The sequence below is a fragment of the Budorcas taxicolor genome, chromosome 25 (assembly GCF_023091745.1).
Source record: "Budorcas taxicolor isolate Tak-1 chromosome 25, Takin1.1, whole genome shotgun sequence".
Classification (NCBI taxonomy): Eukaryota; Metazoa; Chordata; class Mammalia; order Artiodactyla; family Bovidae; genus Budorcas; species Budorcas taxicolor.
This window is the reverse complement of record NC_068934.1, coordinates 43,614,934-43,627,523: the sequence shown is the minus strand read 5'-3', so window position 1 is coordinate 43,627,523 and position 12,590 is coordinate 43,614,934. Positions and strand designations below refer to the sequence as shown.

At 55.7% G+C, this 12,590-nt stretch overlaps 1 protein-coding gene across 1 annotated transcript in view; it reads left to right on the top strand.

Moving 5' to 3' along the window:
- Positions 1-12,590, top strand: part of NRXN2 (neurexin 2) — a 99,141-nt gene that overhangs the window by 85,614 nt on the left and 937 nt on the right. Inside the window, exon 21 of the mRNA XM_052662567.1 lies at positions 618-696. Coding sequence (XP_052518527.1) covers positions 618-696 — 79 coding nt within the window. The remainder of the gene's footprint in view (positions 1-617; positions 697-12,590) is intronic.

Sequence of the window (12,590 nt, the reverse complement as noted above, 5' to 3'; positions counted from 1 at the left end):
CTGTCACCCCTGTGTATCCCCCCCTCCCCTTACACTCACTCATCTTGGGGATTCTCTTTCTTTGCAATCAGGAGGAGAGAAAATGCTGACAAAGTTGACTCCTGTTGTCATGGCAACCACAGCCCTAATTATTATTGTGTGCAGCCTGATTCCCGGGCTCCAGGAAGGGGGTTGGAAGAGAGATGAGAATGGTGGGGTGGTGAGGCTGGAACCGAGAAACCCCCCAGGTCCTGCTCTGCCCATGCCAGCCTCCAGAGGCCCCCATGCCTCACCTCCCTGCTGCCCCTGGACCCCCTTGCTCTGGTCTTGCAGTCACAGGTCTGGCTTGAGTCCCGTCAGCTTCCCAGAAATAAAAGGCACAACATGTGCTGTTTCATTGATCCCCAGGAGCGCGGAAGCTGCTGCAGGGCAGGGCTGTTCAGTCTCGCCTTGCATGGGGATGTGGAGGCACCTGGGTCACCCAGCAAACTATGAGAGAGCTGGGGTGTGGACCAGGGTGTGTGTCTCTGCCCAGGGCCCATCCTCCATCCTGTCCCACAACTCAGGAGGTGGCCGTGGGGCCTGCTGACCAGCCCTGGAATCCTCCTCTTTCCCCCAACCCTCCTCTCGCCCCCCAGAACACAGATGACCTCCTGGTGGCCTCGGCCGAGTGCCCGAGCGATGACGAGGATCTGGAGGAGTGTGAGCCCAGTACTGGTGAGTGCCTTTCCCCCCTCCCCTGCCCCGGGCCCACTGCGACGCTGAGGGGAGGGGGGCGACTGTCCCTGCCCCCAGCCCAAGCGCCCCCCAGAGGCCTCTGCCAGGCCTTAACTTTTCCTGATAGCTTCCTCTCCCTTCCTGCCATTGCCACCAGGCCCCATGAGTACTCCCTGGTTAGGCAGTTTTTGGCCTTTTGGTGCCTCAGCCCTCAGAGGTAGTGAGGTCCTTAGCTTGGGGTCCTAAGATTGAGGGCCAAGGGATGCCAGGAGGGAAAGAGGGAGAATTTACCCTAGAAAGATGAGTAACTTCAGGTCCCATGAGCCCTTATGGTGTGTTGGGGGATGGAGTATGGGGATGGGGAATGCAGGCCTAGGAACTACAATTCCCATCAGCTCTTGGGTTCAGAACTGCAATTCCCATCAGTCCTTGAGGTCTAGGGTTCTCTTGGTCACTAAAAGAGGAGGTCTCTGCTGGCTCCTGCACCTTCCTCGCTCCCAGTCTCAGGGAGGTGGCCAGACGATCCCGGGGCTCCCTGGCCAAGCTGGGGCAGTTAGGTGGGAGGTGCCCCAGCCAGGCATTAGGTCCCCAGGGAGATTGGGCCTGGGGAGCTGCTCTGGGAGGAGAGCAGAGCTGGGAGGGAAGGCTTCCTGGACGAGGCATTCCAGGCCTCTGCTTTATGCTTCTAGCTGGAGAGAAGGGTGCAGCCCCACAGAGAGAGACAAGATTGGCAAAGCAGGGGTGGGCCTTGGGTGCCAGCTGAGAAGTATGGGGTGTGGAGTGGCACAGTGGGTGCATGTGTGCAGGTGGGTGGCAGCTGGGAGGAACTGAGGCCAGCAGCGGGAATGGAAGGAGACTGAACGTGGCCGCGTTTCCCCTGGGAGCACATGGGCCTTGGTGGTGGCCTGGATGAGCCCCCGGGGGCCTCATCTCTTGCTTGGGTTTTGCAGAGACTTCTCCCCATTACTTTGCAATGCTTGACGGCTGGGCTGTTGGTACTGGAAGCTGGAGGTTGGGGCAGGTGCCTACAGGGTCAGGGGAGGGGGTGAAGGGGTCAGCTGAGGGGTGGGCAGTGTGACCTGGCAGAGCCTGTGAATCTGGCCTGAGGGATAGCCTGGGGGTCTGCCAGCCACAGGAGAGCCACTCAAGCTAAGGGTGGGCTGCAGTGGGCATGGAAGGAGACCGAATGTGGCCATTCAGTGGAAGGCGTGGAGGCAGAGCCAGAAGACCCTGGAGCCTTGGGGTGAGGGACCAAGGGTGAGGGATTTCTGGGGCGCAGGCCACCAGGTCCAGAGGCTGATGCCTGACCGCCCTGTGTCCCTCAGTAGGCTAGAGTGAGGGGGTTGTTCTGGCAGTCTTGGGCCCTGAGGGACTTTGGGAAGCCTCTGGTTACTGGGCTGGAAAGGCCTTCACACCCACAGCCAGAACAGTGCTTTCTGGACAGATGCCCTCCATATGGGAAGCTCTTCTTTGGGGGGCTCCCCCGTCTCCCTGATGATCTTGGCTCAGGGATGCACCCTCACACCCACTGTTGCTTTGGGAGGCTCTGGGACTCTGGCACCTTTGACATAGCACCCTCCTCGCACCCCGCTTTTCCCCAGACTAGTCACTGAAGGGGTTTCCTGTAGGTGGACACAGAACTTCTAGCTCAGGCCTGCAGGAGGGGCTGTGCTGCAGGGTCCCATGGGAGCCCCAGGATGGGACTCTGGGGAAAAGGCTGTGTGGTCACGAGAAAAAGGCACTGCTTGGCCCCACCGCACATATTTGCACACTTGGGGGTGGGTGGAGAAGCCTCTGCTTTCCCTGGGCCCTGCAGATGGCTGTCCTACAGCGACAGACAGGGCCATCCCAGGGCCATGCACTGTCCACTAGGGCTCGGGCCTCCCAGCCCCACCCAGGGTCTCGTCAGGGGCCTGGCTGTGACGCTGAGTGTGTGTGCAGGTGGCCAGGCACTTTTAGGCTGTGTTGGGACCAGAGATTGAGGCAGAGCTGAAGTGGGCAGGCCAGTTGCCTTCCCTCCATCAAAGCGTCAAGTCTGTGAGGGGACTATGGAGGGCGGAGGAGGAGTGGAGGCTGGGGGATGGGGAGAGGCTGGTGGGCCAGCATTTAAAAATAAGAGGGTGGGTGGGCAGAGGGCATGCTGAGTGTCCAGAAAAAACCCACGGAACCCACCTTGAGATGTGCATCGCACATGTTTGCACCTCCACATTCACGCAGCTCTGAAATGTTTAAATTGGATTTTTATCTCGGTGGGAGGCCAGACAAGGGCCAAGATGACTCTAGGGTCCCTAGACCATGACACCTCCCACCTGGAGGGGGAGGGGCTCGGGCCAGAACCCCTCTTGTGCCCCCAGTGCAGAGGCTTTTTCTTCAGCAGACACCAGGCCTCCTTGGTCTCCAAGGTCATTGTCAGAGATGGAAGCAGCCTGGCTAGAGACAGCAGCTACTCAGGGGCTGGCCCCAGGCTCTTTGCACCTCTCTCACCTGCCAGATCCTCCTCCCTGGGCTCCAGGTGTGAAGCCTCAGGTCATCCCTGACGTGTTCCTTACCTTTTATTGACTTGGGCCCCTCCACAGAGCCCAGACCCCACTCTCCCTCTCCAGGCACCCCAGCTTGGAGAACCCATCTGACAGTTACTTTAGTGAAGGTGCCGCCCAGCCAAAGAAGGGCGTGGTGTTGATGGACGCAGTGTTCAGATTCTTTCTAGTGGGAGTGCCTTTAGGAAGCCATGTCCGGCCTAGCAGGCACTGTGACCCACCACCCCCACTGTCTTAGCCAGCCTGACCCACACCCTGTGTTACAGGCCTGGCCGTAGGGATCATGCCCCTGAGACACACAGAAGTGCATGCACAGGCTCAGACCCACAGAGGGACCCAGCTACACGCACACACGTGTCTGACCAGAGGCACGCTCACATCCTGGCACACACGTTTATAGACCTACTGGCAAGCTCATTCATGTCCACTTCCACAGGTCTACGTATGTTCAGACCTAAAGGGCACATGCCATTTGTGCCCAGGCTAAAAGAGGCATGCATGTGCTTAGATCTAAAGAGGCATGCTTGTATGCAGATCCCCAGAAGTCTGGCACACACAGACCACCCCCCACAGATGTACACAGTTTCACAGAAGCACACACGTGTTCAGAGCCCCAGTCCTGCATGTGTGTGCTTAGGGCTCCACACCTAGATGCGGGCTCACAGGTGTCTGCCTGCTCAGACTCACAGCTTTCACACTCACACATGAACCCAACTGCACGAGGGTGCCATGCGGCATGTCTTTAACCCACCAAGGCAGCCGTGGGTGCTCAGAGCTGCACATCCATGCACTCACAGCCCCACCGAGGCGTGCATGTGCGTATCTATTGAGGGGTAGACCAGATGTTCAGAATCACATGCACGTGCTCAGAAGCACTTGCATATTTTAGATGCTCAAGAGACACATATGCCCATGTGCTCAGACCCTTAAGGCCCATGCGTATGCGAATCTGAGACTCTCAGAATTCCACATCCACACTCGGCTCAGAGAGGCACACACACGTATACAAATCCACCTGTGTCACAGACATGCTCACACATGTACTCAGGTCACAGAATCCTCTGTGTGAGCTCTGACTTGCAGATGTTCACAGATGTGTGTGTGCATGTTCTGAGTAGGCACACAGACCACGTGAGCAAGCTTTCTGAGGTGTAGGCGCATGTGTGTACACACAGGCATGTGAATTCAGGGATGTCCATGTCTGCCCCCAGCTCACAGAGGTGCACGAGTGTCACAGCTCCACACATGCACACACTTGGGCTCAGACCTGTCACACATCTGTTCATGATCACTAAGATGCACACATCCTCAAAGGCATGTCCTCGTGTACCGAGTGTGTGCTCATATGAGACCCCTGAACGTGTGTGTGTGCACATCCTCAGGCAGGCTGTGTGTGCACAGACCCAGGGGTCCACGCACAGACACACATTTCTTCAGCCCCACAGACCTGCACCCCTCCCCCACCAACCGGGAGAGGAGCTCCTCAAGGCCCACCTCAGCTCATTCTCACTTGTGGGCCCTTGAGCTCGGACACACACACGTGCTCAGACCCCTCAAGACATTCATACGCATACTCAGTCCCACAGTGGTGTACACACACGTGCACACACACACAGAGAGTCAGGTCAACGCTGACCCACGTGGGAGCTCACAGCTGCTCATACACTTACTCATACACTCAGAGATACACACGCAGCTACACATAGAAGGACACCTACATATCCGTGGACCCTCTGGCCAATCACACATCTTCAGATGCAGTACAGTGCCTACCTCCCTGTTCACCATGTGAGCACACAGACCACAGGGGCCCGCACATACATGTGTACTCAGCCTCGCATAAACCCCCATGTTCAGACCCAGAGAAGCCGCCTCATGCACGTAGCCCACATGTGTGCAGCCCTTCCAAGGCTCTGCTCCCGTGCACACGTACACAGGGCCTCAGAGGCATGCACACGCACATGGGGCCTCAGAGGTGTGCACACACACACGGGGCCTCAGAGGCAAACACACATACATGGGGGCCTCAGAGGCGTACACATGCCTAATTCCACAGGCATTGACCCATTTGCTCAGACCCACACATCTAGCTCAGAATCAGAGGCACAGATGTGTTCAGATTCTAGCCTGTCTTAAGATAACACTAGTTGTTACAAAAAACAAGCTCTCAACACCATGGTTTAACACATAGAAATTGACTTCTCCTTCACGTAAACACTGTTCCTGATGGGTGAGCAGCTCTTTTCCAAGCGCTAATTCAGAGTCAGTCTCTGTCCACCTTGAAGTGGCACCGTGACTTCCCTAGTTGTGGTGGAAGGGGATGAATGGGGAGGGGCACAAGGGGAGGGTTTATGGGCCAGGCCTGGGAGGGAGAGGGGCACGTGGGCCCTGCTGATGCTGCCCTCCAGAGCACTGTCCCCATGGCACAGCCTAGCTTCCAGGCAGGTTGGGAGGCATGGCCCTGCTGTGCTCACAGGAGGAAGCAAAAACAGATTTGGTGACCAGCTAGCCATTTATCTGCCACAGTCTGGGCTTTGGGTCACAAACGATGCATTCCACTCTCTCCCACCTACTGAACACACCCACCCCTCCCCAAGGGAGACACCCAAAGCCCCCCTCCCCGCAACCTGATTAGAACAGTCTTCTGAGAGGGGAGGATGTCTGCAAGATGGACCCTCTCCGTAGGGTCCAGACTTAGCTCCTGGGTACCCATATGTGGTCTGGATACCCATTAACTAAAAGGATAATTGATCTCATTGCCCACACACCCAGAACACCAGAGACAACCACCACCATAAAACCCTGCATCCAAAGGGAAGGATGGAGGGCACAGCAGCTTGTAGTTCCTGGTACCGGGAGATCCAGCCAGCAGGCAGCTCGGGGCTCTGCCCTCAGTCGTGGGGACGTTTCCCCCTGAAACCTGCTCTGCTGTCTGGAGGAACTTTCGCCTCCTTGGTCTGGAGCCCTGGTGCTGTCCTCTGGCAGGTGCCTCCCAGTCCTTTATCCTTCATGGCCATCTCTGGGTGGGTGTTGTGAAAGCATCCTCCTTGGAGGCCCCACAGCCTTGACAGTCCACTTCCTGTGCATATTTGGGGGCCCAAAGGTGGTTCTGAGGCTCAAACAGTCAACGGACCCACACTCAGACTTCTCTCCTAGGCATCATTCTCAAGCCTGTTTATTTCCTTGTTTCTCTGTCTTCTCTCTTAATTTAGCGGTGACTTTCTTGAGGGCTTTGGGAACAACTGGTGGGGAACCACATCCTTAGTCTGATCCAAGAAGCCAGGCTGAACCCCTGTTATTCAGGCGAAAGTGTCACTGGGCCACTGTCCCTGAAAGCCATCTCCAATCTTCTCTCTTAAGATTTGGGGTTGGGGGGCAGCGGCTCTTCTGACATTTGCAGGCCTCATATTCTGGGCTCTCTCTGGTCCCTTCATCTCTGTTGCGAACACACCAGTTCTTGTCTAACGTTGTCTCTTTTTTGTAACACGTTACTAAATGCAGGAGGTGAAAGCCGGCCCTGCCATCCTGACTTTCTGAGCACTTTCCCTTAGTGCCTCAGCCTCAGCAGGTGCAGGCGGGTCCTAATCCAAGATGCCAGCTGTCCTGCGGCTGCATTATGTGGTCCTGCATCTTTCCAGCCTCCAAATTCATCTCCTTGGATTGTTACCTGAGGGCCACAGGTTTTTGTTAATGTGACACCCACTTGGGGCTGTGTCTGTACTAGTGAAGGTAATGTGTGTTTTTGTAGCAGATAACCCCTGAATCTGAGTGGGTCCTGCAAGGGAAGTTTCTCACTCAGGGGAAGCCCTACCTGGGTGACTAGCAGGAGTGCTCGGGGAACCCAGGGTCCTCCAACCTGTGGCTCCTCCATTTCAACGAGGTTGGCAAGGTCACTGGAAGGAGGAGAAAGAGTGCAGAACCTGGCACCCTGGAGCGTTTATGGGCCAGTACTAGCATTGCCCACTGCTCTCTCCTATGGCCACACCTACTTGCAAGGGCTGCTGGGAAATGTAGTCTCACTGCCCAAGGGAAGGAGGTGGTCAGAGGCACACTGCATGTGCTCAGACCCTCAGTGGTAGGCTCGCATCTCCTCAGGAACACTTTCATGCATTCACATGGGCACACATGAGTTCAGACCACCACGTAAAAACCAGGTACAGAGGCCAGCCTCACTCACATGCTCGAATGTCCGCTAAGACTCGCTGCCATGTGGGCTCATGTGCCCAGATCCATCCAGGTTCATGTTTGCACGCACATGCACACACATGCTTAGAGACACATGCCCAGGTGCACAGAAACAGACCCCTCAAAGGGGTGGGTGCACGTGGGTGCACGTGTGTGCACACAGGATGCGTCTCACCGTCTCAGGCCTTGACTCCACCTTGGCCCTTGTGTGCCCTTGCTGTGCGGGGATTTCGGGTGGGGAGGGGCGGCACCCTTCAGGCCACTGCACACAGTTGCACAGATTGTTCTCTGCTGGAACAGGTGAGTAAGGCCTAAAATCTCGCCAATGCTCTGCTTGCCAAGCCGTGTCCTGGACCCTGGAGCGGGGCTGTGTCCACCAGCAAGACAGGATGCCTTTTTCCAATTTTGCACAAAGATACAATCTGCCAAACTGTACGCCTGCAGGGCTGTGGCCACATTGAAGGTCTGCCGTTTTTCTAATCCCCATTAAATGCTGGACTAGTGGCCTTCTTACAGTCACAGTCTGGACAGGGCACCCAGGGTTGGTGGATGAGGCCTCAGTCAGCTGATTGCTTTGTCTCTCTCAGCTTCAGTTCTAAATGCTTCTTTGGGGGTTGGCAGATCTTGCTTGGGTGGGAATGGGGCTCCTGGCTAGATTTCCAGTTAAAGGTCTTCTGTGCCCTAAAAGCAGAAAGGGTCCGGCTTGCCAGGCCAGCAGCCCCCAGAGCCAGGCTTTGCTGGGCGGGGAGGGTGCTTGGGAGTGGCTTGTGATCTCCTTGGCCAGAATGGAATTCCCTTTAGTAAGGGGACTGCCATGCACTGAAATTCAGTTGAGGAGCAGAGGGTGAGTGGTATCTATGATAAATGCCCCTGTGAATACTCCCCCAATGCTGCATTTGCCTGAAATGGAGGGGGGGAGAAAGGCTATCTAGGGCCCTTAGACCCCCAGGGGCACCCCATCCCAGTGTGCACCCTTGGAGTAGAACTGGACCCAGGATTCTAGGCACCATGGGTCTTCCTGAGTCCGCACCCCAGATGTCCAGTGGGAAGGGCGACCTGGGGAGCCCCCAGCTGGACTTCTGCAGTGAGGAATCTCTGAGGGCTCCTCCCCTTCTCCAGGCCCCACTAATTCCCCACTGGGGCAAGCTTGCCTGACCCTTTCTGGACTGATGAATGACCTCAGAAAAACGCAGTACCATATTTTGAGTGTGACTTGACTACCACAGAGCCCAGGCTGGCTTAAGTGGGTGCTGGAGAAGGAAGGCAGTGTGGGGTTGCAATAGTGTGTTGTCTTGTGGAGAGGGTAGGGGTTGTGGGACCCAGGGGGAACATGGTGTCGGGGATGGAGGCTTGTGTTCAGGGCCATGAGAAGGGGGCATCAAGGGGCAGGTGTGGCAGTGTGGGGCCTGTGGGTGAGGGCAGGACACCCTCAGGAGATGCCCTCAAGGCCTTGGACCCAGGGGAAAGCCCCAGAGGAGCTGAGGATGCAGGACCACACCCTGGAGATGGAGGCAAGAAGTGGCTGGGGTTGAAGGGCAGGGGCAAGAGGTCAATGTGACCAGGCCTGGGAGGTGTTGGAGGCAGGGATCAGGGAAGCGGGGTGCTTCACAGGAGGATCCTGGGAGTCTGTGTGCCCCGAGGACTTAAAGAACCAGTGAATTACAGCAAATGGTTGTGGAGTGGGGGACTCAGGATGGGCAGGACTTGTCTGTGATCCAAGGCCTGAGGCCCCTGAATACCCTCATCTAGTGGGGTAGGGGTGAGCAAGAGGGTAGTCAGCCAGCTCTGTGCCCTGATTGGCCTGATCAGCCCCCTCTGGGCTGTGATGTGTCCCCAGCATGGGTCTCCTGGTCCCATGTGGTGGGCCTGGCATTCTGCTGGAGCCCCAGCTATAGGTAGCTTGTCAAGGAGAAGCCTGTCTAGGACAAGCCTTGATCTTAAAGTCTTCAAGAACAACTGGTGGCCCAGTCTAAGACAGAAGGTAGAGGAGACTGTGGGTGAGAGCTGGGCCCATGGAGCCACTCCTGCCAGGCTGAACTCAGAAGTGCCTGCTGCCTGCGGGGGCTAGGGAGGAAAGATATTCAGAAGCCAGCTGCTCTGGCCTGTGAGAGGGGCTCCCAGCCCTTTTGCTCAGATACCTAGCTTGGCCTGGCTCAGAGCAAATGTCTGATGAAATTTCCTCCCTTCCCTGATCGAAACACAGCGAGCCCCTGCTCTGTGCCAGGACCAGTGCTGGATACTCAGGAGAGACAGATGGGCCTTAGGCCTTCCTGGCAAGGAGTCCAAACCTGTGCCTCCAGGACAGAATAGGGACATGGTGTCAGAGGCATCCAGGGCAGAGAGGAGCATCTGGAGGTCTGCCTGGAAGAGGAGGTGCTTGGTTGGATTCAAGGATGAGTGAGATATCAGCAGGGGGAAGGTGCTCTGAACAGAAGGCAAAAGGTCAGGAAGAGGGCAAGTGGTGTGGGCCCGCAGCGAGTACCCTAGATGTGTTCATGGTTCTTGCAGGGAAGGGAGCCTTGTCATAATCGGGCCCAGATGTCACCATTTGATGGGCTACCAGCCTCCTCAGATCTAACAGCTGAGTTTACCCCTGACCCAGGGACCAGGTTGCTGGGCTAATTTTGGTGGGTGTAGGGTTCAGGTAGGGATGGAGGACCAACTGTGTTTCTCCCTAGGTTGGGAGCCAGGCCTTGGCCTCACTCTGGGCCTGGAGCCCAGTACCCTAATGTTATAAATGAGGAAATTGAAGCCCAGAAAATGAAAGAAACTTACCCACAGTCACATAGGAATTCATGATAGAACAGGTCTTGGCCTCCCAGGTTAAAATCGAAGCCAAGAGGTAAGCAGCCTAGCAGATTCCTGCAGGCATGGGGAGGACGAGTCAGGCCTTCTGGGGCTCCTTGTGAGACATGACCCTTCCCTGGCCTCCGAGAGCCACAGAAGAGACGGGATAGTCCATTCAAGTAGCCCAACACTGACGCCTGGAAGTCCTGCCCACTCCAGGCCTCAGCACTCTCCTCCATGATAAGCTGGTATTGGGCAGTCCCAGCCCCACAGAGCATGCTTCTCTGTTCTTGGCTCAGTTTTCCAGGGTGGCTGAGCCTGTGAAAGGCAAGGTGCTCAGAGGCTTCACAGTTTGGGGTGCAGGTGAGCTCCTGCCCGGGGGAGGTTAGATCCTGGTGGGGAGAGCAGCCTGAGGAGCTTGGCGAGGCTCTGAGTTCAATAGCAAGATCTTGGCTGAGCTGGCTACTGTGACCAAGGATGGCTCTGCCAGAGGATCAGCAGAGGTGTTTGAACAGCAGGGCAGAGACCAGAGCACTTTGGGTGGGGGGAGGAGGAGAAGAGGTGCCAAGACATGGTGGTGGCACATGGCCGGCCGGGCTGCATGGGACAGAGGGATCTGCCAGTGGAGTCCTGAGAAGCTTCCCTTAGATGGGGTGGGAGGCTTGTGGTGTGATCTGTACAGATCAAATGCTGCAGAGATATCAGAGATGAGCACTCAGATAGGGGGCATGGCTTGAGCTGAGCTGGAAGGAGTACTAGAAGAGAAAGCTACCACCCACACCAGACCCAGAGCTGCCTCTCCAAGAGGAGGGAGTGCTTCCACCAGCCCCCTAGGACCCAGGGCTCAGCTCCCTTCGGCCCCAGACCAGTGGGTTGCAGTGTTTTGGTTTGAGAGGGGTTGTCCAGGGGGCTGATGGGTGTTGTAGCTGTTGACCCAGGGGCTGATGGGAATTGTGGTCCACACTCCTGTAAGGGCTAATGAGATTTGTAGTTCTCACTCTTTGGGGCTGATGGGAATTGCAGTTTCTACCCAGGGGACTCCAGCTATCAGACCTAGGCTCCCACCCGCAGAGGCCCTCCCCCGTAGTTCTCCTGGGCCCTATATTAGCAAGTACATCCTTCCCAGATGGCTGTGTATGTATTTTCTTTTCTTTTTTTGCTTTCTTCTTCTTTCCGTTGTTTTATTATTGTTTTAACAATAATAAGAAGGCCAGAGGCAGTCAAGCCCTGGCCAGGTCCTGGCGGCCCATGGGGGTTCTGGGGAGGGGGAGGGGGGAAGTCAGTGGGGGTCAGAGGTGGAGGGTGAAGAAAGAGAAAGTTGGGGATTTAGGTTAGCTCGAGAATCATGTGTTCCTGCCTAGTTCCTTCACTCACTCCCTGTCTCTCCTCACCTCCCTAACTTCACATGGCTTCTCACTACCACTCCCAAAGTCCGATAGGACCTCCTCCAGTGTGTCTGTGACCCCCTGCCACTCCTCATCCCTTCCCACGTTCAATTTCTCCTCTCCCCGTGGCCAACTTGCAATTAGCCTTCAAAGCCCCTTCCCACGACCATCCCCTCCCAAGTCCTCTAACCTCTGAGGTGATTCTTACACCGCTGCCTGTCATGTACCTCCTCCCAAGCCCCCCTTCTGTCTGCTCCCTCCCTCCTCCCCACGCCAACACCGAGTTATGGTAACAGTTCCTCCATGCCAGCCTTCACTCTGCACATTTCAGTTTTGTGTTTAATGAGGGGGAGAGGGCACAAGTGAGGGAGGAGAGTACTCTGGAGGAAGCAAGTTGTTCAGGGAGAGAAGAGTGAGGGAGGGAGATACCAAACAGATAGACAGGAAACGTTGTACGGAAAAGTTGTTTTTTCTTATTTTTTCCGGGAGAACCCGCTTACACAGCTCTGTTTGTAATTTTTTTCTTCATGCTAAAATCACACGGCCTATTTGTTGATGTAAGTTGCCTGAATTCCGTGGTATGCTATCTTCTTTTTTAAAAACAAAAGCAAAAAAAAAAAAAAAAAAAGCAAAAAAAGAGAAAAACCTAGAAAAAACCCTAAAAGATATCGTTGTTAGGTTTGTTTATATGCTGCTCTTGTATCTGTTTTTAAAACCTTAAACCAGTAGAGTTTTTTTGTTTTGTTTTTTTCCATTTCTTTTCTATTTCCTTTCCTTTCTGTTCCTTTTGGTTTCTTAAGACAAACAAAAAACCAAAACCCAGAGAGCCACAGAGCCCGTGCGTGGGGTGCCCAGAGCATCCGAGCCGCTGCCCGCTTAAAGCGCAGGGCTCCGGCCGGCTGGCGGTAGGGCCCAGCCCGCTCTAGTCTCCGCCAAAGCCAATTGGAACCGATTTGGGTGTGTGAGGCTGTTATTTCTCTCTCTGTGCCGGCCGCCTGCG